The sequence below is a fragment of the Entelurus aequoreus genome, linkage group LG09 (assembly GCF_033978785.1).
Source record: "Entelurus aequoreus isolate RoL-2023_Sb linkage group LG09, RoL_Eaeq_v1.1, whole genome shotgun sequence".
In the NCBI taxonomy this organism is placed as follows: domain Eukaryota; kingdom Metazoa; phylum Chordata; class Actinopteri; order Syngnathiformes; family Syngnathidae; genus Entelurus; species Entelurus aequoreus.
Window position 1 is genome coordinate 15,740,662 of NC_084739.1, and position 26,822 is coordinate 15,767,483.

The 26,822-nt window shown below is 41.5% G+C and overlaps 1 protein-coding gene across 3 annotated transcripts in view; it reads left to right on the forward strand.

Annotated features, from left to right (window-relative positions):
* loxl4 (lysyl oxidase-like 4) overlaps positions 1 to 26,822 on the forward strand; it is a 90,000-nt gene that overhangs the window by 48,645 nt on the left and 14,533 nt on the right. For all 3 annotated transcript variants that reach the window (XM_062058176.1, XM_062058177.1, XM_062058178.1), the window contains 6 exons: positions 12,284 to 12,438; positions 12,514 to 12,681; positions 12,995 to 13,157; positions 17,936 to 18,179; positions 22,137 to 22,252; positions 22,502 to 22,638. In XM_062058176.1, coding sequence (XP_061914160.1) covers positions 12,284 to 12,438; positions 12,514 to 12,681; positions 12,995 to 13,157; positions 17,936 to 18,179; positions 22,137 to 22,252; positions 22,502 to 22,638 — 983 coding nt within the window. The remainder of the gene's footprint in view (positions 1 to 12,283; positions 12,439 to 12,513; positions 12,682 to 12,994; positions 13,158 to 17,935; positions 18,180 to 22,136; positions 22,253 to 22,501; positions 22,639 to 26,822) is intronic.

Below are 26,822 nucleotides of genomic sequence, written 5' to 3' on the forward strand. Positions count from 1 at the left end.
TTTTTTAAGGGCCTGTAAAGCCCTTAAAAAAGGATCCGAACACCTCCATTAAGGTTTTACATACATGATGTAAGTATATATGTAGTGTACACATTTATAATAACATTTAATATTTACGTATTTTGATCATTTAAAGCATATGTGGCGCATTCATTTAAAAAATGCATCACAACGTTTGCTGATCGTTTTCCGGGGCTCTGGGTCTTTCTGTGCGGAGTTTGCATGTTCTTCCCGTGACTGTGTGGGTTCTCTCCGGGAACTCCGGCTTCCTCCCACCTCCAAATACATGCACCTGGGATAGGTTGATTGGCAACACTAAATTGGCCCTAGTGTGTGAATGTTGTCTGTCTATCTGTGTTGGCCCTGCGATGAGGTGGCGACCTGTTCAAGGTGTGCCCCGCCTTCCGCCCAAATGCAGCTGGGATAGGCTCCAGCACCCACCGCGACCCCGAGAGGTACAAGCGGTATAAAATGGATGGGTGGATGGGCACGGATTATTGCTTATTGCAGACTTTGAGAGCCAAAAACATCATAAAACATCACTTACTGTACAATATCTGCTGTCATTAGAATGCCGACTGATAGAATCTTGTTATACTCCCATTCACATGAAGAATGACTCCATAACCCTTGCAAAGAAAATAGAGGTGGAACAAAGCATCTTTTTGTGTCGTTCTCGCCATTTCCGAGCCTAATTTAGTACCAACTTGTCGGAATACATCCTCAACCTTCTATCCAGGTGTGAGGCATGATTTATGATCTAGAATAAACTTCCAGGGAGCAGGTAGGCGAGAAAACAGCGGACCACTCGATAATGTCCACATTACACATAAGCTTATGATCACGGCGCTGCTATAAATAGTTTGTCTGCATTAGCGCTTATAATAACAATATCACTAAAAGGTTAAAGGCCTACTGAAACCCACTACTACCGACCACGCAGTCTGATAGTTTATATATCAATGATGAAATCTTAACATTGCAACACATGCCAATACGGCTGGGTTAACTTATAAAGTGCAATTTTAAATTTCGCGCGAAACTTCCGGTTGAAAACGTCTATGTATGATGACGTATGCGCGTGACGTCGATGGTTGAAGCGGAAGTATTCGGACACATTGTATCCAAATACAAACAGCTCTGTTTTCATCGCAAAATTCCACAGTATTCTGGACATCTGTGTTGGTGAATCTTTTGCAATTTGTTTAATGTACAATGGAGACTGCAAAGAAGAAAGCTGTAGGTGGGATCGGTGTATTAGCGGCCGGCTGCAGCAACACAACCAGGAGGACTTTGACTTGGATAGCAGACGCGCTATCCAACGCTAGCTGCCGACCGCATCGATGATCGGGTGAATTCCTTTGTCGCGCCGTCGATCGCTGTAACGCAGGTGAGCACGGGTGTTGATGAGCAGATGAGGGCTGGCGTAGGTGGAGCGCTAATGTTTTTATTATAGCTCTGACAAGGTCCCGTAGCTAAGTTAGCTTCAATGGCATCGTTCAACAGCATTGCTAGGCTTCGACGGGCGGCACAGCATTAACCGTGTAGTTACAGGTCCAGTGTTTGGTTCAGTGTTTCCTGATAGTATTATTGTTGATCTGCTGTCTATCCTTCCAGTCAGGGGCTTATTTCTTTTGTTTCTATCTGCATTTAAGCACGATGCTATCAAGTTAGCTCCGTAGCTAAAGTGCTTCACCGATGTATTGTTGTGGAGATAAAAGTCACTGTGAATGTCCATTTCGCGTTCTCGACTCTCATTTTCAAGAGGATATAGTATCCGAGGTGGTTTAAAATACAAATCCGTGATCCACAATAGAAAAAGGAGAAAGTGTGGAATCCAATGAGCCCTTTTACCTAAGTTACAGTCAGAGTGAAAAAAGATACGTCCTGCACTGCACTCTAGTCCTTCACTCTCACGTTCCTCATCCACAAATCTTTCATCTTCGCTCAAATTAATGGGGTAATCGTCGCTTTCTTGGTCCGAATCGCTCTCGCTGCTGGTGTAAACAATGGGGAAATGTGAGGAGCCCTTCAACCTGCGACGTCACGCTACTTCCGGTACAGGCAAGGCTTTTTTTTATCAGCGACAAAAAGTTGCAAACTTTATCGTCGATGTTCTCTACTAAATCCTTTCAGCAAAAATATGGCAATATCGCAAAATCATCAAGTATGACACATAGAATGGATCTGCTATCCCCGTTTAAATAAAAAAAATTCATTTCAGTAGGCCTTTAATATTCAAGTCAGGAATTGTAAATTTTGTATTGTTGGCGGTTTTTAAATGGTTATTTATTGGATTTTATGGGCGGAATAAAGGACTTCCAATTGGCTCCGCTGTAAGCAGACTATTACATTTATTTACAAGTTAGAATGCATTAAAAAAAATAAAAAATCTAATTCATTCTCATGTCTTCCATGATGATTGTGAACGATAGGCAAAATTCCAAAAAAGTTCAGTTCCCCTTTGAGTAACGCCTCAATAATGTAAATCACAAGTTTGCTAGCAAGGTTAAAATGTCAACGCAAGGATCTGCCGATGTGTTTACAGTGGTCCAAGTTTGTCTATACAACAGGATCACTCTAGTGTTTTTAGAGGTTTGCTGCTAAAATATTAGTCTCCCAACTTTTGAACTAAACTCAGGGGGGCCGGTATGGTGTCATTCCCGGGCTGGATTTGGGCCTCAGTCCGCCAGTTGAATATCACTGCAGTAGAGTGTAGGTTCAAGTTGATTGCACTTCAAATAGCGTCCCCTCCATAACATTTTACTCTGTAGGACATTTGGCTAGAAGCTATAATTTAACATGCCTTGAAGGCCACATAATATAAGCCTTTACGTTGCTTAAATAGGTCTAAATTAGACTCTTGGGGAGAACAAACTATCAGTACGTACTGAATGAATGATTTTAAACAGTTTTAAGCAAACTATTGGAAACAAAGGGCTCCCTGCATATTTACAAATTCCAGGACTTTCTTTGAGTGCTTGTGGGTGCAAGACCCCCCAGGAGAAGACTGACTTATTTATGATGAGCGAATGTGATTAAAAAAAAAAAAAGGTTGGTACACTGCTCAGATTTTAGCTTCCAGTGGCGTATCGGCTTAAAAACGTCTACATCATCTTTGGAATCCTGTTCGTGGAGCGACACGATTCTGGCTTGCTCGTAGCATCTAAACAGCCGCAGACAGACCAGATTACTATCGAACGCACAGAATCTTGGCGAAGAAACACGGACTCAGACATGTTTCATGGCGAGGGGAAAAAAGGTCACCACATTAATTTCAGTGTGTGCAAATGGAGTGTAATTTCAGCATGGATACGAAAAGGGCTTTCCTTGTAAGCACAACCAACTATTTGTGCTATTCTCAACAAGAATGTAACCAATGTTACCCAGTTTCCAGTCCTTTGAAGTCCCTTTTTTTATAATCCGATAAAGAGTTCGGAGGCGTATGCCACTTGTAATCATTCTGTAAGAAAAGTGACGCTTTAATGCAGACGCCTTGTAATTTGACCCTTAAATAACAGCCCCTAAATTAGGGGTGTCCAAAGTCTGGCCTGGGGGCCTTTGCAGCTTTTGTCTACAGCAAATTGTTTATTGGCCTACATCATATTCTAAAAACACAATTTACGTCAGAACATTACAATGGAAGAGTAGGCTCCACTGAGAAGCACAATTAAAATAGTATGCCAGAAAGTTAAAATCATACCACATCTGCAATCATTCTATTTGTGTATCGCTCATGTTTGTTCGCAATTTTTCACAATTGTGTGCTATTATTTGTACATTTATTGTGTGAAAATGATTGTTTGACAAAAAAACAATCAAACAATACAATAATTCTATAATTTTACGGTAATATCAGTGTTTTTTATTGTAAACACGGTTCAACTCATTATAATTATAATTAAACTATGGAATGCTACTAGGTTCTTTATTTTATTGTATCAATTTAGTAAATTTCCGCCCTCAAGTGTTACATTGCGTTTGTTATGGACACCCAAAGGAGAAAACTCTGTGCAGTTGTCCCTCATTTATCACGGTTAATTGGGACCCGAAATGACTGCGATGTACGGATTTCAGTGAAGTAGGAGTATTATTAATAAATTGAATATTTTCATAGTAAAGGCTAGAGATGTCCGATAATGGCTTTTTTGCCGATATCCGATATTCCGATATTGTCCAACTCTTAATTACCGATATCAACCGATACCGATATATACAGTTGTGGAATTAACACATTATTATGCCTAATTTTGTTGTGATGCCCCGCTGGATGCATTGAACAATGTAACAAGGTTTTCCAAAATAAATCAACTCAAGTTATGAAAAAAAATGCCAAGATGGCACTGCCATATTTATTATTGAAGTCACAAAGTGCATAATTTTTTTTTAACATGCCTCAAAACAGAAGCTTGGAATTTGCGGCATGCTCTCCCTGAGAGAGCATAAGGAGTCTGAGGTGGGCGGGGTTGGGGGGGAGGGGTTGAGGTGGGGGGGTAGGGGGTAGCGGGGGGTGTATATTGTAGTGTCCCGGAAGAGTTAGTGCTGCAAGGGGTTCTGGGTATTTGTTTTGTTGTGTTTATGTTGGAGTTGGAGTTGGAGTTCATTTCGAACATGCAAGCATACAACATGATACATCACAATTTCCAGTTTCTCTTTTCAACATGTTTGAAAAGGAGTGGGAAGAAGCAGAGCTTATTTAATCCTACCCCTTTTCTTTTACATAACAGTTGCTAAATTGTGTTACGGTGCGGATGTTCTCTCGAAATGTGTTTGGTGTGGGTTCACAGTGTGGCGCATATTTGTAACAGTGTTAAAGTTGTTTATACGGCCACCCTCAGTGTGACCTGTATGGCTGTTGATCAAGTATGCCTTGCATTCAATTGTGAGTGTGTCAAAAGCCGTAGATATTATGTGACTGGGCGGGCACGCAAAGGCAGTGCCTTCAAGGTTTATTGGCGCTCTGTACTTCTTCCTACGTCCGTGTACACAGCGCGTTTTAGAAAGTCATACATTTTACTTTTTCAAAACCTATACCGATAATTTTGAAACCGATACCGATAATTTCCGATATTACATTTTAAAGCATTTATCGGCATCCCTAGTAAAGGCATAACAAGCTGTTCACGCCCTTCTAGATTTTTTCTTTTTTCAACATTAATAGAGCCCTCTAAACATGAAATAACACCCACATAGACACCTTTACACTTAATATAGTAGCTTTGAGTTTGTTCTATTGTAGATTCTCTCTAGGTCGTCCTCAGACGAGCCTTCCATCGTTGCTTCCAGTCATCCCGATTCTCCATACATTTGGCCAGTTCCTTGGTACTCTGAGCTCCTGCATCCTTCTTGAGTACATCCACGTATGTTAGTGTGGGACGTCCTCTTGACCGATGCCCATGTGTTGGTTCCCACAGTACCAATTTGCTGGCTGGCAGCTCCTGATGCCTTTGGCAGTGCCCTGCTAGTCTCATTCTCCTTACAGCAATCTTCTCGCTCACCCTTGGTATTCCCCTGTAGAGGACTCTGTCGGTTACGTGCGCACTCTTGTTGATGTTATGCACTGCACGCAGCATCCTGGTGTAGCAACCATCCAGAGACCTCTCCAGGGTTGGCTTCAGGGTCCAGCATTCGCTGCCATAGAGGAGAACGGACTCAACTGTCGCGTAGAAGAAGCTGAGTTTGATTTGGCGGGGGAGGTTGGAGCTCCATACACTGGTCATGCCGTTCAGGGCCCTCCATGCAAGTGCCTTCCTCACTTTTAAATCCTGCTCAGTTGAGTTGACCCATCCGCCCAGGTATTTGAAGTCCTCAACTTCTTTCAGCACAGTGCCTCCCGCTGTTATCAGAGGTTGATGTTCTGGTGGAACATTGTAGGTCATGACCTCATTTTTCTTGGCATTTAGCCTAAGGCCAACCTTGGCGCACTCTAGCTCTACCCTGTGTAGGAGTTCTTGTGCTTGTTCCACGTTGTTGGAGAGCAGACTGATGTCATCCGCATAGTCAAGGTCTGTCAGGACCACTGCCGGTTGTCGACTCGACTTCCTTGGTGTCAGCGTGAAGCCAAGTTCCTGCTCTCGCCCATTTATTGCCTTCCTGAGCGCATGATCAAGGACTATGATGAAGAGGAAGGGGGCTAGTGTATCCCCTTGTATAACTCCAGCCAGGATGTCAAACTCCTCGCTGTTGCCATATCGGGTCACCACCCTGGCCCTTGTTCCTGCGTACATGGACTCTATTGCTCGGAGTAGGTTCGGAGGAATACTGTATGCCTTCAAGATCTTCACCATTGTGCCTCGATTTATCGAGTCAAATGCCTTTTTGAAGTCTATGAAGCATAGGACTGCAGTCAGGTTGTCCTTCCTCACCTCCTCAATCAATCTCCTGCCAAGATCTGGGCTGTAGTTGTTCGTCCTTCTCGAAAGCCGCTCTGATTTACTCTCAGGTGAGGGTCGATTGCATGCCGGACCCTGTTTAGGATCATGCGGTTGTAGACTTTCGCAGTGATACAGGTCAGGCTGATGCCTCGGTAGTTGTCTGGCTTCGAGAGGTCTCCGGATTTGGGCACTGGTACGATGTTTGATAGAGACCACATATCAGGCAGCCGATTGTGCAGCAGAGCAAGGTTGCAGAACTCTAGAATGATGTCATCAAGATCACAGTTCTTCACGACCTCTGGGGGTATGCCGTCCGGGCCAGCGCTTTTTCCCACTCTTACTGTGGCTTTTGCCCTGGCGAGCTCTCCGAGTGTGAAGGGACCATCGTTGATGTTCAGGTTTGGGAGGACTGATGGTATTTCTTCTTCCTCAGCTGCGTCTGCTGTTTCTCCCAGCAGCCTTTTGAAGTGACTGGACCAGGTTGTCACGCTCTCCTCCGGGCTGTGTCCCTCCACCTGTCCCTCCTTGGTCCTCTTCCGCCCCGTCATCTCATTGATGACCCTCCAGGCCTTCCCATACTGTTGTTCACCTTGCACCGCCTGCACCCTCCGCACTCTCTCCATCAGTTCTTCCCCTTTGATGGTATCATAGCATCTGAAAAGAAACTGTTTGGCTTCATTCAGCTCGCCACGCCTCTCCACAGTTGGTTCCCGCTCAAAGTTGAGGCGGGCTTCCTCCACCATCCCTCGTGCTGCTACGACCTCTGGGTGTTTGGATCGTCTGGAGGTACTGACTCTCTCCATCATGGGCACGCACAGCCTGGTCGCCTCCTCATTCGCAGTGACGAATCTCCTGTATTCTCCACTGGCCTCTGCTCCCCTGTCCAGCTGCTGGAATCGTCTCCTCATCTCCTCTGCATATCTGGTTTGAAGGCCAGGGTCACTTGAGAAAGCTTTCCAGTTATACCGGATCTTGGGACTTGGTTTGGGGACCCTGAGGCTCAGGCAAACTCTCATTGAGACCACACGGTGGTCTGAGCCCACATAACTAAAAGTGCTGTATGGCTCAGCATTCAGGATGGAGTTCCTCCATTTCTTCCTCACTAGGATGTAATCTAGCTGCCGTAGTGTTCCTGAGGCTCGGTCTCGGAAGGTCCACCTCTTTCCTGTTCTCTTCCGGAAGATGGTATTCGCCGCCAGTAGCTCGTGTTCCATGAGGAAGGCAGTGAGGTAGGTGCCGTTGCGGTTGGTAGAGTCGTGGTAAGGGAAGGATGCTTCCTCTGGTCCAAGCCTTGCATTGAAGTCCCCAAGGATTGCCAGGAAGTTGTGCGCTGGGACGTCACGGACCGCTCTTACAAGGTCCTCAAAGAACTTCTCCACCACGTCAGATGGTGCCACGTTGGTGGGTGAATACACAACTATGACTGTTGTTACTGGGTTGCCCGAGAACTCTGCGCTCAGAATCCTGTCGGTGTGGTGGTAAACCCGATGGAGAGCCTTACGTGCCCATGGGCCCAGCATTAACCCTACAACGCCTGTTGCGGCCTGGGCCTCGTTCCTCCACGCAGATGCAGAAATGAACGTGCATCTCTCCACTCTGCAGTACAGGATGGGGTCATCAGTGTGCACTCTCCTGTGTTCTTGGACCCCCAGGATCTCCACTCCCCGTTCCTCTGCACAGTGTGCAAGCTCTATCAATCTCGCTTCTTTTCTCGCTGTGCATGCGTTGAAGGTTCCCATAACAAATGGTCTCCGACAGCGCATGAGTGCATTGGACGGGGTGCTGTGTTCGGACAGGACCCTCCCTGGGACAATCCCAGGGTTTGAGGTCCTGTCGTCATGGTGTCCTCCAGGAGGAGGACCAGCACCACCGTCCGCTGCGATGTTCCTGCGGACTCCCGCCGCTGGAAGTATAGGATTTGGGATGACTTTGTACTCCATGGTTGGCTTTACTATGCTAATAGCGAACTGTGGGGCGCAACTCCTCGCAGTCCCGGTTTTAGTTCAGAGTGACCTTCTCCTAGACAGGTTGCCATCCAAGGCTTACGAGCCCCATCTGCCTGAATGCGGCAGGTAGCACGGGGGTACATCTTACCCGTGGCGGTAAGATTACTCTATACATATACGGTAGCCTGGAGGATCCTCCAAGCTATGGCCATCACCCGGCCACTACAACCCGGCCACTGCGACAAAACAACTTTTCACATCTTGGATCATTCCTCTGAGTTCTAACTGGGCTTTGAGTGCTAAAACCACAGGCGTAAGTTCTGCACAAAGTTGGTCAATTTGGCAATTGTAGTTACGACCAGTCCTAGTGATGTTAGCATACTTTGTTAGCTTTGCGTGTCTGCGTTGTCGTTCCACATCGAATATGTCAAAGCTGTGGTATTGATCTTGAAGATAAAGTGGGTCAAAAGTATTGATCTCCACTTTGGCCGGACGGTTGCTGATTGTCCGATGCTACTTGCGGGTGTTTTCGTTCCATGTCGCTTGCCTTAAATATAGGCTCAGCAATGTTAAGAAAAAAAAGGTTACAAAAATTCAAACAACATTTTTAAACACGCAGTGTGGTGAGGCCGCCATGTAGCAAAGGGGCGACTGTAAATGTTTCTCAGAAGTGCAAAGCGGCAACTCCCGGAATGTATTTCAGGGATTTCACAGATTTCCCAAAGGAAGTTCAAAGTACATAATGCAACTGTTCTTTTTTTAGGCATCCCTCAAGTGGGCCCTGCATTTGGCTTGATAAATCTTGCGCTGCGTAAGTCGACATTGCGATTGAGGCGGAAGTGGTTGAGATATGTGTTTTTTTTTTCTAGCCACACACTGCATTCTGGTCCCTGTCGCCTAAGCCATCTTTAATTTCCAACCTCTTTTTGGGGTTTTCTGTCCTTGCCTTGGTTTTAGTTGAAATAGTTGTGCTTGCTAAAATGCAAACCCCATCTCCAGGTTTATAGTTCATGTCTTACACTTGAAAAAAACACTGAAGCCTTAGCTTGGCTGGCGGTTTCATAAAACGCCGTCATATTGGCACCGACTGTTATCGTTCATTACATTTGGGATTCATGTCTTTGGTTTTCCTTGGCAAATTAATACGCAGGTTTGCCCTCATGTGCTCTTGCAGGGTGATGGACTTAGCACGCGCCTGTGGTTGTTTTGCCTAAAAGCAACAGAATGTTGGCAATGAGGTATGCCAGATCCCCAAAGTAGATGCGGGTTCTGCTGCTCGCCTTGCAATAGCACTTTATCACCACAGACAGGAACCTTTCATTGTTTCTCAAGTGGAGAAAGCGCACCAAAGAAAAACAGATATACGCCGATAAGGGCGCATTCCTTTTTTGTACGTGAGTTTACACTGGGTGGCCCTGAGCCCGTCAAGGTAATTCTCACTTAATTCAGATTGCCAAGGACAGGGAGAGTTCACTATTATTCTTTCTTTGTAATTAAACAGAAGCACTATTTTTGGCCTAGACAAAGTTTATCTATATCAGGGGTTCTTAACTTTTGTGACCTTGGGCTCCAACATTTTTTCTTTAGAAGAGCCTAGGGCCCACTCAAATCTTAACAGCGAACACTAAATTAGTACACTTTATTTCAGTGTTATTCAATAATTTATCTAACCTACTTACAGTTTAACAGAATACACCTTGTCAAGTGATATGAAAGCATGTGTTACCTTATTTTTCGGACTATAAGTCGCAGTTTTTTTCATAGTTTGGCCGGGGGTGCGACTTGTACTCAGGAGCAACTTATGAGTGAAATTATTAACACATTACCGTAAAATAGCAAATAATATTATTTAGCTCATTCACGTAAGAGACTAGACCAGTGGTTCTTAACCTGGGTTCGATCGAACCCTAGAGGTTCGGTGAGTCGGGCTAAGGGGTTCGGCGGAGGTCAAAACACACCCGACTCATCGTGTAAATACAAACTTCTCCCTATCGGCGTATTACGGATACGGCAACAGCTGACGGATTTGCAGGTGTGTAGTTTGTTGTGAGTTAATGCACTGTGTTGGTTTTGTTCTTTGAACAAGGTGATGTTCATGCACGGTTTATTTTATGCACCAGTAAAAAAAACATGGTAACTCTTTAGTATGGGGAACATATTCACCATTAATTAGTTGCTTATTAACATGCAAATTAGTGACATATTGGCTCTTAACTAGTCATTATTAAGTACTTATTAATGCCTTATTCGGCATGGCCTTATTATAACCCTAACCCTAACCCTCTAACCCTAACCAAATAACTCTAAATTAAGTCTTTATTACTTGGAACATGTTCCCCTAGTGTCCAAATAACTCTAAATTAAGTCTTTGTTACTTAGAATATGTTCCCCATACTAAAGTGTTACTAAAAACATATAACTTTGTCTTGAATTTGAAAAAAAAAACATTTTATTTTTCACTAAAGAAGGGTTCGGTGAATGCGCATATGAAACTGGTGGGGTTCAGTACCTCCAACAAGGTTAAGAACCACTGGACTAGACGTATAAGATTTCATGGGATTTAGCGATTAGGAGTGACAAATTGTTTGGAAAACGTATAGCATGTTCTATATGTTATAGTTATTTGAATGACTCTTACCATAATATGTTACGTTAACATACCAGGCACGTTCTCAGTTGGTTATTTATGCGTCATATAATGTACACTTATTCAGCCTGTTGTTCACTATTCTTTTGTTTGATATTGTCATTACTGCCACAAGTGGTGGAAAAGAGTACTGCAAGTGAGATATTTTTTGGCGGCCCTCTAGGGGGAGCTCGTGGCCCAACAATAGGTTGGTTATGAAACACTGGTCTATATAATAGGAGCACGCTTCAGAACTCAAATCAAAGATCCTCTATGTGTATAAGTGTTCTCATTGCCAGCTCTTGACTTTATGTGGCATAAAACAAGATTTAGGTTTTGTCCCATTTATTTCTTCTATATTACAATAGTTGTCCTAAACCACATCGTTTGAGTGTTCATGCCAGGGATCTGGGGCCGTATTTATCAAGCGTCTTAGAGTGCCATTTTACACTTAAGTCCTGAGAATTTGCGAAATTTAGTCCTACTCTCAAACTTAAGAATAAAAGCTATTTATCAACTTTCTTAAGTCTAAGAATCACTCCTACTCTCCACGATATTTAAGAGACCTTCAGAGGTGTCCTAAGTGGTTAGGAGTTGCCAGCTGATGGCACTGAGGCGAGAGAGACGTGCGCGAACGTTCGGGAGCGGAAGGATGTCCTGGCTTTGTTTGATGACGAGCAGCTGATCAAACGGTATCATTTAGACAGAGCGGGTATTATTTCTGTCACAGATATTAATAAGGGGCGTCGTCTCATCAGCAACATCACGCAGCAGAGCTTTCACAACAGAACTAAAGGTCATCACAATGCTTTATCTCGCCACTGGGAAAATGCACATTTATTTTTGATTCATTGCCAATATTGTTTGTTTGTTTTGTATTATTTTGTAGTTTATTGTCAAAATATACACTCCCATTTTCCACTTAAATATTTCTAAGATATTACTTTATTCTTAGACAAGGGATTCCCTTCCGTGATTGGTCATTTCTATGGACACAGAAATGACGTCACCTAAAATTTTGTTTACGGCACATAGTAATGTCGTAATTCAGCTCTGAGTGTGACACTTAAGATTCAGTCCTACACTTCGCTGAAAATGTGAGTAAGACGCTTGATAACTAACTTTTAAGTGCAGCTTTCAGCGAAGAATTTCTTTACTCATAAGTCAACTCTTAGCAGACTTCTTAGGAGTAATTCTAAGAAGCTTGGTAAATACGGCCCCTGGTCTTTTTGACAATCTGCTACAAAAAATGTCATCACTCCTAAGTTTTGATCGGAACTTTAGGCCAACCATGTCACCTGTTGAGTAACCCTGCCCTGAATCTAATGTCCGTTCAGGTACTGGACCCATCCACATGAACAGTGTGCAGTGCACGGGCACAGAGCGCTCCATCCTGGACTGCTACTTCCAGGAAGTTCAACCGTGGACGTTCAAACACAGCCAGGATGCTTCAGTGCGCTGTAACATCCCCAAAACCGGCACGGAGCACATGGTATTAACAATTGCACCTGACCATAACACTCACATCCCTACAAAGGCAAGAAATCACCTTTAAATATGTTTACAGGTGCGACTGGCTGGCGGGAGGGTTTCGTCAGAGGGCCGAGTCGAGGTGCTGATGGAAGTGGGTGGCCGGAAACTCTGGGGTTCCGTCTGCAGCGAGAACTGGGGCATCAATGAAGCCATGGTGGTGTGCAGACAGCTGGGTCTGGGCTTTGCTGCGAGCGCACATCAGGTAACCCTTCAACGTGACACCAACATTCAGTTCTATTCATGAAAAAGCGTACCTGTGCTTTTGTAGTGGGGCGGTTCACATACCATGATTTCCAATCAGAGCGCTCTTCAGCGAGTTCACCTTCAATCAGTGGGATAGTCTCTTACCCTGAAGATAAGCAGTAGAGACCATGAACAGATAATAAAGCATATACAGTACCTTAGATCTTTGTTGGATTTATTTGACAAACTGTTTCTGACAATCAATCATAAGAAGAGATAGAGATCTGTCTAAAGTCCTTTATGACATTTCACTATCCCCTTTCCTTCAACAGGATACTTGGTATTGGTCCAGTGACCCAAATGCAGCCGAGTTGGTTCTCAGCGGAACTCACTGTGTCGGAACAGAGTTCTCGATTCAGCAGTGTCGTCGCAACAACCACATGCACTGTCCTCGAGGGGGCGGAGTTAAGGCTGCTGGGGTGACCTGCTCAGAAAGTAAGACATTTTTTTCCAATCCTAAAGTTAGGTACTGTAAGCCACAGGGCATTGAATTCTTCATAGGGAACTCAAGGACTTGACAAACGGAGTACAACATGAGATAATCTTTAACACAATACACACAATCTGTTACTGGGCCAAAGAAAAAGCAAAACATGCACATGTAATGCTTTCGTTAGGTACGCTGAAACATTTTGGGAAATGACTGTATTGACTCACATATAAGACAATCTGTCTTTTTTTGAGGTCGGTTTTTAGAAAAATAGTAAACATCAGGGCCAAAAATAAAACAAAATGTATCTATGTTAAAAAAAAAAGCTGGTCTCCTTCACGGCGGTTTGTGTGAGTGACAGGGAGAAAAGCTCTGACTGATTTGTCGAGAAGTCATTGGGCACCACTTGTTGGTCTGCATTCACATTCTCTAGAAAATAGGGCAGCACGATTTTGAGGGGAAAAAAACTACCATATTTTTCGGACTATAAGTCGCAGTTTTTTTCATAGTTTGGGTGCGACTTATACTCAGGAGCGACTTATGTGTGAAATTATTAACACATTACCGTAAAATATCAAATAATATTATTTAGCTCATTCACGTAAGAGACTAGACGTATAAGATTTCATGGGATTTAGCGATTAGGAGCGACAGATTGTTTGGTAAACGTATAGTATGTTCTATATGTTATAGTTATTTGAATGACTCTTACCATAATATGTTACGTTAACATACCAGGCACGTTCTCAGTTAGTTATTTATGCCTCATATAACGTACACTTATTCAGCCTGTTGTTCACTATTCTTTATTTATTTTAAATTGCCTTTCAAATGTCTATTCTTGGTGTTGGGTTTTATCAAATACATTTGAAATACAAATGCGACTTGTACTCCAGTGCGACTTATGTATGTTTTTTTTCCTTCTTTATTATGCATTTTCGGCCAGTGCGACTTATACTCCGGAGCGATTTATTGTCCGAAAAATACGGTAATTGCGATTTTTCTCTCCAAAATTGCGATTTGATTTGCGGGATTTTTATATTTTATACATAAAAATGCCTACAACTAAAAATAATGAGTGAAGGAAGACATGTTACTTTTAGACTGTCAATCAACATATTCATGTTTCAAGGTGCCACACATTAACACTAATTTATTTTAAAATATTTGTCTTTATACAGACAGACTCAGAGCTTTTGTCTAAATCATACTCATGAACTGAAGAAATAACCGATTACAACTATAGACTCATTATAATCCATCCATTTTCTACCGCTTATTCCTTTCGGGGTCGCGGGGGGCGCTGGAGCCTATCTCAGCTACAATCGGGCGGAAGGCGGGGTACACCCTGGACAAGTCGCCACCTCATCGCAGGGCCAACACAGATAGACAGACAACATTCACACACTAGGGCCAATTTAGTGTTGCCAATCAACCTATCCCCAGGTGCATGTTTTTGGAAGTGGGAGGAAGCCGGAGTACCCGGAGGGAACCCACGCAGTCACGGGGAGGACATACAAACTCCACACAGAAAGATCCCGAGCCCGGGATTGAACTCACGACTACTCAGGACCTTCGTATTGTGAGGCAGACGCACTAACCCCTCTGCCACCGTGCTGCTCATTATAATGTAAATCATAATATATAATTATCATTATAATGTAAATATAATATAATATATAACTAATGAAAGTAACCATTTAAGAGGATATAAACTTTTATGTCTCATTACTGCAGAATTGCTTACCTTTGTACTGCAATTGAAAGGTAAACAACTTTGTTATCCTAAATAAATAAACAAACAAACAAATAAAATGGACTCTTTTCTATAAGCAAAAAATGTAACCTAAAATAATATTGAACATCTTAAAGTGCATTTTATTTCCCAGATGGAAAAACGAGGTCAGACGTTGTCTTTTTGTTTATTACCATCACAGCATTTTCGCACGGTCGTGCGTGTTGATGGGCGTATATTGCCCATCCAATCTGAAGCTGAGATATTACCACAACGGGACATTATATATATATATTTTTTTACTAATTTTTGTAACTTTGCGGGCACTTCTCACTGGCGGCACGTGAGTAGAGAGGCCGTCAGTGTCTGTTTGTGCTTCCTGTGTTTTCAAAGCTGGCGCCCCGCCTTCCGCTCGACGAGACCAAGACTGTGAATGACTGAGAAGAGGGCTCACTGCGTTCAGTTAATTCTACTGTTAAATAAACGCGCTCACATGGCACACTGACAAAGCTTAACCTATTGATACTATAACAATCTACAAGGTTAATACAGTTCGCTTCTCTTTCTTCCCCTCCATTTATCTGCTTTCTTTTGTATTTCAAGTTATCATTACATATTTGTATTGTTGATAATAGAGGTAAATTATTGTTATTATTCATTATCAATAGTGCTATTTCTATTGGTATTTGTATTGCTCCATTTGTAGTGTAATAATGTTCATTGTCATTTCTGTGTTATTAATATTTATTTCACTAACTGCTTCTTTGCTATCACTTTTACCATCATATTTGGACATTACCTATACGCTGATGCTGTTCTGTTGTTGTTGTTGTCTCTTTGTCTTATCGCCCTCTTGTCCCTGCAATTTCCCCCCTCTGTCTTCCTTTTTTTCTTCTTTCTATCCCCTCCTGCTACGACTCAGCTACCCCGAAAAATAATACAAATCCATTTAATAAAGTCAAATACAAAAAAGGCAACAAGAGAAGTATACCACACTTCTCCTTGGTAAAATAAATCTGTACAGCCGATAAGGGCATCTACATCAACAATATGATTTGCCTGAGTAGCTTGACAGGACAAAAAAAAGAATAATAAAATAAAATAAAATAAATAAACGCGCTCAGGTGCAGAGTGGGACGTCTTTCTTCCTGTTTGAACGAGAGACGAACAAACGCGAGGCTCAACAATTCTGATTGGCAAACATGTCTGTCACTCAAATGGCGGTGATGGCAGAGAAAACTAAACAAAACTACCGTATTTTCCGGAGTATAAGTCGCTCCGGAGTATAAGTCGCACCGGCCGAAAATGCACAATAAAGAAGGAAAAAAACATATATAAGTCGCACTGGAACATATATAAGTCGCATTTTTTGGGGAAATTTATTTGATAAAACCCAACACCAAGAATAGACATAGAAAGGCAATTTAAAATAAATAAAGAATAGTGAACAACAGGCTGAATAAGTGTACGTTATATGAGGCATAAATAACCAACTGAGAATGTGCCTGGTATGTTAACATAACATATTATGGTAAGAGTCATTCAAATAACTATAACATATAGAACATGCTATACGTTTACCAAACAATCTGTCACTCCTAATCGCTAAATCCCATGAAATCTTATACGTCTAGTCTCTTACGTGAATGAGCTAAATAATATTATTTGATATTTTACGGTAATGTGTTAATAATTTCACACACAAGTCGCTCCTGAGCAGTGTTGGGTTAGTTTTTGAAAACCAGTAACTAGTTACAATTACTAGTTACTTTATTTCAAAAGTAACTCAGTTACTAACTCAGTTACTCACACCAAAAAGTAATGCGTTACTGAGAAAAGTAACTATTTAGTTACTTCTCCCCCCCCCCCCCCCCCCCCCCTTTTTTAAGGCTCCCATTAATGCCCTTTTAGCCTTCATTTCAGTACTGTTATTGCACTGGAGAATAATACAATCTGTTGATCAACTTGACATGCATTTGCATCACTGAACTCAGAAAGCAATGTGGTCTACATACAACACACAAACAATGTGGTGTACATACAACACACAAAGACAAAGATATGTTTCAAAGGGCCAATTTATTTCAGGCCAGAAAAAATTGACAAAACTATTTTAAATAGCTGCAACATAATGGCACTTTAACTTTAACTCTAAGTAGATAAGATCTTTGATCCAAGACAAAACTTACATTTAACTAAAATGTTATTTTCTTTGTGCTCGACAAAAGAAAAGTATTGAGAATGTCTCCATGTTAAAAAACTCGACTTCTGGCTTCGCCATGATGTCTTGTTAGTTGTTATGAGAGTAGCGTATGTGTGTGTGTGTGTGGCCCTTTAAGATATGACAGCATGAGAGGTGAGTGACGTCAGTGAGTGAGTGGGCGAGAGAGGTGAGGGAGCGGCGACAGTGAGTGCGTGTAGGTGCTCTAGCTTGGTGGATGGCTGCGTGCATAACACCAATAAAGTCACAAAGTTGCAACAAACCGCCGGGCTCGTCATTCACCCTCAGCTGTAAAGACCCTCTTCCGGGTAAAGTGAAGGTTGTTAGACCCGAAGTACGGCTCTGGAGGAATGTTTCCCCTGCGGGGAGGCGTGCTTTCTGTGGGTGGGGGAAAGCACGCCTCTTCTTTTCCACCGGGGCGCTCCAATAAAACACACTCAGATCTTCAGTTTCTAGCCGATACTACATACAAATAACGTAAAATAACGCAGTAACGCATCATTCAGTAACGGTAACTGAGTTACTGCATATAAAAAAATAACGCGTTAGATTACTAGTTACCGCCGAAACTAACGGCGTTACAGTAACGCGTTACTTAGTAACGCGTTAGTCCCAACACTGCTCCTGAGTATAAGTCGCACCCCCGGCCAAACTATGAAAAAAACTGCGACTTATAGTCCGAAAAATACGGTAAACTCCTGGCGATTATTTATCGCACTGATTAAAACCTCAATGTCGATTTAATGCCGATTAATCGTGCAGCCCTTCTAGGAAAATAACAAAAACACTAAACCAGAAAATCATCTTTCTCCTCTCTCCTGCCTCAGCCGCCCCCGACCTCGTCCTGGACTCCCAGCTGGTCCAGGAGACGGCCTACTTGGAAGACCGACCCCTCCACCTGTTGAACTGTGCCAACGAGGAGAAGTGTCTGTCCTCCTCGGCTGCCAGGATGAACTGGCCCTACGGCCACAGACGCCTGCTGCGCTTCTCCTCGCGCATCATGAACTTGGGCCGCTCGGATTTCCGACCCAAAGCGACGAGGGAGAGCTGGACATGGCACCAGTGTCACAGGTACATCATGAGCTCCAGCTGTCGCCGTGGAAAGAACTATTTGCTATATGCGGTATGTTGTGATTAAACATGCGGTCATTTATTTTAGAGGCTCCAGGATACAGATGAGTTGCGGCTCTCGGGAAAACACGCATTAACGGCCTCCGTGTGGCGCAATTGGGAGTTATATTTAATTTAATAACCAGTCGGAAAGAAAACAAGTAGATTGTGTGGAGGAATCAGCAGGTAGCATGCAAGCCCAGCAGCTTAACACACAAATCTTTGTCACCTTATTTAGCAGCAGCTGTGAATAGATGAGAAGTGGTCGCCAGGTCCGCTGTACGTCATTCCACTCCTACACTCAGCAAGCTTTGCCCCATTAGTCGCTTTATTGGATGACGTGAGCACCAACGGGGCTTTTCACGCTCTGGTCAGGAGAGAAGAAGGAGCACACAGTGTTGGCTGACTGAGATAGTAGCACACTTACAGAAAAATCCAGTGTGACGACGTTAGCGGGACCTTCAGTTTCAATTTAAAGATTAATTTGAAACAGAACGAGATATAAACAGGTATAAAAGTTCACTATCAAATTAGTTTTTGACTTCATACAAACCTCTTTTTATGGTAGAAAAATAATTTGCTGTTTGCCTAGCAACTAGCAGTATGCTAGCTAGGGGGCTAATGATGCTTACGCTATCGTGGTTTTTCAAAATACATTTATTAAAAAATCATATCGCAGTTCCTGGCTGCTTTTCTTTTGACTAAGAAATAATTTTATATTTTTTGAAATTATTTTTTTACCTATATTAAGAATTTCCAAGCATATTAGAAAATGGTTAAATAAACTAGAATACATATAAGGTAATAGAGGTGTTAAAATAAAATAAATTCCCATCAGAATCAAAAATGTATTGTTTTTTCTTTTAAAAAAACAACAACATTTCATACATTTTTAGGCCACCTCTGCGCCATACGCCAGCAGCCAACAGAAGGTGTAAATCTCGCGCCAGGCCGTACCCATATCCGCAGCAGGTCTCCAAGGTGAACAGCCTCTGGCATGTTAGAACAACTGTTTTGAAAAGGTTCTATTACAATTTGTATACCAAAATAGATTGCGAGATACATTTGAATAGAGGATCACGTTAAATCGAGAACCGATTCAAAATTAAATCGTCACCCCAAGTACCAGAATCGAAACGTGAGTTGTTGTAAGATTCCATTCCCTACAAGGTACTGTACTGTATTGCACAGCAGAGCATTATAAAACAAATTGCAGCATTTTCACAGATTAATACCGTATTTTTCGGAGTATAAGTCGCTCCGGAGTATAAGTCGCACCGGCCGAAAATGCATAATAAAGAAGGAAAAAAACATATATAAGTGGCATTTTTTGGGGAAATTTATTTGATAAAACCCAACACCAAGAATAGACATTTGAAAGGCAATTTAAAATAAAGAATAGTGAACAGGCTGAATAAGTGTATGTTATATGACGCATAAATAACCAACTGAGAACGTGCCTGGTATGTTAACGTAACATATTATGGTAAGAGTCATTCAAATAAATATAACATATAGAACATGCTATACGTTTACCAAACAATCTGTCACTCCTAATCGCTAAATCCCATGAAATCTTATACGTCTACTCTCTTACGTGAATGAGCTAAATAATATTATTTGATATTTTACGGTAATGTGTTAATAATTTCACACACAAGTCGCTCCTGAGTATAAGTCGCACCCCCGGCAAAACTATGAAAAAAACTGCGACTTATAGTCTGAAAAATACGTAGTTGTGCACAATTTTGAGAAAAAAATTGCAATTTTTCTCTCCAAATTTGGGTTTTTTTCTTTCCAAAATTGTGATTTTTTTAAATGTAATAAATACAAATGCATTAAAAAAACGAGTGAAGGAAGACATGTCACCTGTAAATTCACACATTCATGTCTCAGGGTGCCACACATTAGAACAATATGCAACAGATTACTTACAAAAAAATTTGGCTTTATGCAGACAAACTCAGAGCTTTTGTCTTACATCATGCTCTTAAACTGAAGAAATAATTGATTAAAAAACTATGTTGTGTTTATAATGTAATTAAATTATATACAAGTAATCATTTAAAATAATATAAACTTTTATCTCTCATTACTCTGGAATTGTTTACCATTGTACTGTAATTTGGAAAGTAAATTACTTTTAGTTATCCAAAATAATTAAACCCAAAAAATAAATTGGACTCTCATTTCTGTAAGCAAAATATTAATTGAAACAAATATTGAACCATTTTAATGTGCCTTTTTTTCCCCACTTAGAAAAACTAGGTCGGCTGTTGTGTTTTTGTTTATTGCCATCACATGGTCACGGCCTTCTCGCTCGTTCGTCCGTCTTGATGGGCGTATATTGCCCATCCAATCTGAAGCTGAAATATTCCCACAATGTGACATCTGACTTTGTAATCTTTTTTTTTTGTTTCTTCCAAATTTGTGTTACTTTGTGGCACTTCTGACTGGCGTTGTCTGTATGTGCTTCCTGTGTAAAGCCCCCCCGGTCTCCGCCCACCGAGACAGACATTGTGGATGACTGAAAAGAGGGCTCACTGCGTTCAGTTAATTTTATTGTTAAATAAACGCACTCGGGTGTCTCTTGCGATTATTTATCGCACTAATTAAAACCTCAATGTCGCTTCGATGTCTATTTATTATGCAGCCCTAGTAGTTGTCTGCTTACTTTCTCTTTTAACATGTTATATCTACACTTCTGTTAAAATGTAATAATCACTTATTCTTCTGTTGTTTGATACTTGACATTAGGTTTGGATGATACCACAAATTTGGGTATCACACCGATACTAAGTAGTTACAGGATCATACATCGGTCATATTCAAAGTCCTCATGTGTCCAGACATATTTTCTGAGTTTATAAACATAATATAAATTTTAAAAAAAAACGAAAGAAGATGTTGTGATGCCAAAAAATATCGACGTAATCATAGTAGTATCGACTAGATACACTCTTTTATCCTGCACTACCATGAGCTAATGCAACGAAACGTTGTTCTTATCTGTACTGCAAAGTTCAAATTTGAATGACAATAACTTTTTTAAAGTAATCATTTCTTATTTCAAGCATGAAAAAAAAAATCATGACTTTGACACAATTGTGTCTCATATTAAAACAGATGACAGCCAAATAGACTCTGCTGTTTTATTTTCAATTAAACAATAGAAAATACGTACTCATACAGTAGTACAGTTGTTATTAGTGAGAATATACTTATTTTAAGGTATTTTGGGGTTCATTGAGGTTAGCTAATTTTACTTGTTTTGGAAAGTCTTGACAAGCCAAATTTTCTTGTTCTATTGGCAGATAATTTTGCTTAGTTCAAATAAAATACCCCTAATTTTTGTATTTTTAATTTTTCTTGTTTTTGAACACTGACTTTTTGCAGTGCAGGCATTTTACACAAAAAGCCCCCAAATTCCTGAAGTGACCGATGACTAGCTCACAGTCTCCGCTTGTGGTTTCTTAAACAAAATGCGTCTCCTTACAAGAAGTACCGGTAAACACAGAAACATTCATGCTCTTCCATTGTTGTTTGCTATCTAGTTCAGACGCTAGCGGGGGTGAGCGGGGGTACCATGGGCGCAGCTGCTTCTTTGGGACCCTGAACAGCGTCATTAAAAAAAAAAGCATGAAAAAAAGCACGTGAAGCGACCCATTTAGCACGAGTCGCGCGGAGTACAAAGGACAGCCAAGTCCCGCAGGTTGTTTCGACAACATATTGGCGTCTTTCAAAGACCGCCATTCAGCGGGCGTGGGTAAACAGGCGCTAAAACAAGCTTCTGTGAGAGGCGTGTGGGTGACGCCCGTGCTCATGTTCGTGCAGTGAGGTCATAAGGCTACAACGGCGTTCTTTCAATGTCAGCTGCTTTGAACGCTCCCTCACCTGCGCTCTCCTCCTCCCTTGCAGGCATTACCACAGCATCGAGGTGTTCACGCATTACGACCTGCTGACCCTCAACGGCACCAGGGTCGCCGAGGGGCATAAGGCCAGTTTCTGTCTGGAGGACACCCACTGCCCTGATGGTAATATTCGCCACCTGACAGAATACTCCCATTAGTGGCAGGAAATTAATATCAATATTTCAACAGCAGCAATGTGGATGTGTACTCTGTGGTTAATGTATCAGATCGCTGCCGTGCTTGTTATTGTTCACTCTCCATTTGCTTGTTCCACCATGGGTGAAATGGACTGTATGGGAAAGCAGCGTTCGTAGCAAAGCCAAATAAACTGCCAAGCGTTAAGTTAATGGGATCTCTCATCTTGCGTTTTAGGCGTCCAAAAGCGCTTCTCTTGTTATAACATGGGTGACCAGGGCATCTCCGTGGGCTGCTGGGATACCTACCGCCATGATATCGACTGCCAGTGGGTGGACGTGACGGACGTACGGCCTGGAGATTACATCTTTCAGGTCAGAACTCTACAATCCCTGTCAAATGGCTAATTTTCCGAGCTTTGCGTTATTTACAAGATACAACTGCTTAGACCAGGGGTGTCAAAGTCAGATCCGGTACGCGAATGAATTATCTATGGCCCCCGTGATGATATTTTCTAATAACATTGGGTGCCAGTACTGTGATTAACTACTTCCTTCACGTAAATGACCGCCATAACCACAACACCAGAGGGAGCTCCACTAACCACGTTAAACCCAGATTCCGATCTAACAAAGGTCTTAACTCATTCTCCTTCTATGCCACATCAATATGGAATGCACTCCCAACAGGTGTAAAAGAAAGGGCATCTCTATCTTCCTTCAAAACCGCACTAAAAGAACACCTCCAGGCAACTTCAACCCTAAACTAACGCCCTCCCTTCCTCATCATACCTCTTCGGATTGTAAATAATCAAATGTAGACACTTTTTCTTATACTTTCTGATCTCTCTCCCTGTGTCCACTACTTGCTGTACATGTCCTACCAAGTCAGTCCTACACTGTTCCAATGTCCATTTCTCTGATGATGCAATTGTTGATGACTGAAGTGTTGATACCAACCAAACCTAAACCTCCCCCCCTCCAAATCCCACACCCCGGATTGTAAATAATGTAAATAATTCAATGTATATACTCTGATGAGTATATATCTGTATCATGAATCAATTTAAGTGGACCCCGACTTAAACAAGTTGAAAAACGTATTCGGGTGTTACCATTTAGTGGTCAATTGTACGGAATATGTACTTCACTGTGCAATCTACTAATAAAAGTTTCAATCAATCAATCAAAAAATTCCTCTATAAAATAGTTGAACAGCTCTGATAAATTTCTATATTACTTAAAAGAAAACTGTTTTTTGTTTAATAAAATGCTTCCAAACATTTAATAAAGTCAAATACGGAAACAAGAGAAGTGTCCAACATTTCTCTTTTCTAAAGTAGTTCTGTACAGCAGATATGATCATCTACATCCTATGTGTCAAAGTCAAAGCCCAATGAATAATCTATGGCCCCCGGGATGATATTTGATTAGTATTAGAACCGGCCCGCAGGCCACAGCCGCCTGCTGCTGTTTTGCACGCACCAATACCATCAGTGTTGGCACTAGGAATTTTCAAAATGGGGTCCTAAGGACCCCATCAAGTCATAAAAATGGGGTCCTACAGTAAATTTATGGGGTCCCACTTTTTTGTAACCGTTTTGAAAACAAATGATGAATGTAGATAGATAGATAGATAGATAGATAGATAGATAGATAGATAGTACTTTATTGATTCCTTCAGGAGAGTTCCCTCAGGAAAATTTAAATTCCAGCAGCAGTGTACAAAATTGTATAAAGTAAAAAGTAAATAATGGGAGTATAAATGGAAACAAAATAGAAAAATATTACAATAGAATAAAAATAAAAAGCAACAATGAGAATAAAAATATAACAGTAAAATAAGAATATAACAAGAGAAACTAGGCAGTAGTGACCATGTTATGAAAAAGTATTTCACTGTTATTGTTTCGCATCCCCTGTCATCCTAGTACCCCCCCTCCCCGCCAGAGAGGAGTTGTACAGTCTAATGGCGTGTGGGACAAAGGAGTTTTTGAGTCTATTAGTCCTGCACTTGGGATGAAGCAGTCTAGCACTGAACACGCTCCTCTGGCTACTGATAACGGTATGCAGAGGGTGACTGGCATCATCCAGGAGGCTCACTAGTTTTTCCACAGTTCTCTTCTCTGCCACCGTCACCAGTGAGTCCAGTTTTATTCCGATCGTAGAACCGGCCCGCCTGATCAGTTTCTCCAGTCTGGAGCTGTCCTTCTTAGATATGCTGCCCCCCCAGCACACTACGATGTAGTACAGACCACTAGCAACCACAGACTGGTAGTACATCCACAAGAGTTTTTTACAGATGTTGGAGTGCATGTGAATGTATGCATTCACTGTTATATCTCACATTCTATATTGTGTTTTGGAAAAAGGTTTTCATAAATGTTACTTAATTCATTAAAAAAAATAATACAAAAGAAAACCATTTTTTATGCATATGTAAATTTATTCAGTTTTATTTTATTTTATTTTTTTGTCCTGTCCAGCTTCTCAGGCAAATTATATAGTTGATGTAGATGCCCATATCGGCTGTACAAATTTACTTTACAAAAGAGAAGTGATGCCTTATTTGTATTTGACTTTATTAAATGTATTTATATTATCATTTGGTGCAGCTGGTCCAAATGTATTCAGTTATAAACATTCATTCACTTTCTTCTTTCCTTCATGGATCTAAACTTCACCGCTGCCTGTATTTTTTTCTATATTTTTATTGTGATATTTTCAGAATGTGTTTGTTCTATTTTTGGCCAAAGTAAGACAAAGAAAACAATCTGAAGTTGTCTTTATTTTGAAGTTTCAATGCCATGATTTTAATAGTCCGGTCAGCGTGTGCACAGATTTTCCTCCATGCGGCCCCTGAGCTAAAATGTGTTTCACACACCTGGCTTAGACCATAATGCTGCTTTCCAGAAAACTGGGAATTTGCAATATCGAAACTATATAAATGATGGAAACATGCAAAAATATTCATATTTACTTGCTAAGACAAGTGGTGACCGTATGTGACGGGGGACAGCCAGCTGTCAGAACACTCGCCTCTCAAAACCAACGACCAGGGTTCGAGTCCTCGTGTGGAATGTGGTAAAAAGGCACGGTGGCCAAACCAACTGGGTTGCATTGGTGCCGTGACCCGGATGAAAGTGAGGTTTCGGGGGGGGTGAGTGTAACGGGGGCCAGCCAGTGTGGTTGCACCAGATGTCCATGAGTAAACCTCATTGCTATAACATCTCTGCATTATCAAGGCTGCCAAAAACAGATTGTTTGTTGTCAGGACAGTAAATCAGATTTCCCAGCAGTCTTGAAAGCAGCATAAGATGTCAGAAAGATTATGTATTTATTTGTGTAAGTTAACTATTCTGTGAACTTTGGGCAAAACCCCACTGTGTTGTCTGTGCTATTATTTTTCTGACAAACACACCATATTAAACCACCAACATTGAACCCATACGTTGGACCGACTTGACATTTCTCACACAGCTGAACGTTCTCTGAACTGTAACTCCGTTGTAACTTTGGGGTGTCAACAACAATTTGGCACGCACCTTTAGGGGACTGACAAGCACATGTCTGTGAGTTTTGAGCAAGATTGATTGAAAAACATGATCACCATCAAACAAAATGTATTTCCCATGGAACGGTGGGATTTAACAACAAGTTCACCTGATGATTATATAACATTGAGGATATCTGTATTACATGTACAGTACGGGCCAAAAGTTTGGACACACCTTCTCCTCATTCAATGTGTTTTCTTTATTTTCATGACTATTTACATTGTAGATTGTCACTGAAGGCATCAAAACTATGAATGAACGCATGTGGAGTTAGGTTACTTAACAAAAAAAGGTGAAATAACTGAAAACGTGTTATATTCTAATTTCTTCAAAATAGCCACTCTTTGCTCTGATTACTGCTTTGCACACTCTTGGCATTCTCTCCATGAGCTTTAGTCACCTGAAATGGTTTTCACTTCACAGGTGTCATAATTTAGATGCCTTCACTGACAATTTAGAAGGTAAATTGTCTTAAAAATAAAGTCAACGCATTGAAATGAGAAGGTGTGTACTGTATGTTAGCAGGTCTTCCCAATAATTTTGACCACAACAAATAGAGGGCACTACAATTTATTATTTACACTGGAACGGCCTACTTAGTCAGTTTTCGAGGCATATTGTCTATATATACATCCAAAATGTTGGTTACTATTTTGAATTGCACAATATTAGAGGCATTTCACTATAAATGTAAGACAGGAATTAAGTTTGCATTAGTTTTGAGTCGAGTTGCATAATGGTGCTTCTTCAGAAACTAAGGCTACGTTCACACTGATGTATGATGCCCAATTCAGACTTTTGTTAACACCGATCTTTTTATGTAGTTGTTCACATTAACGAAAAAAAATGCGACGTCTACGAATGTCTAATGTGAATGGAATGCATCTGTGAGCTGACCCGCACGCGCAAATGACTTCACGACGTCTCAAGCGCTGCCCTGTGTTTACAGAAGTGAACATGGCTCCGATTTCAGTAGGTCTCAGTCTTGGCGCATTTGTGACA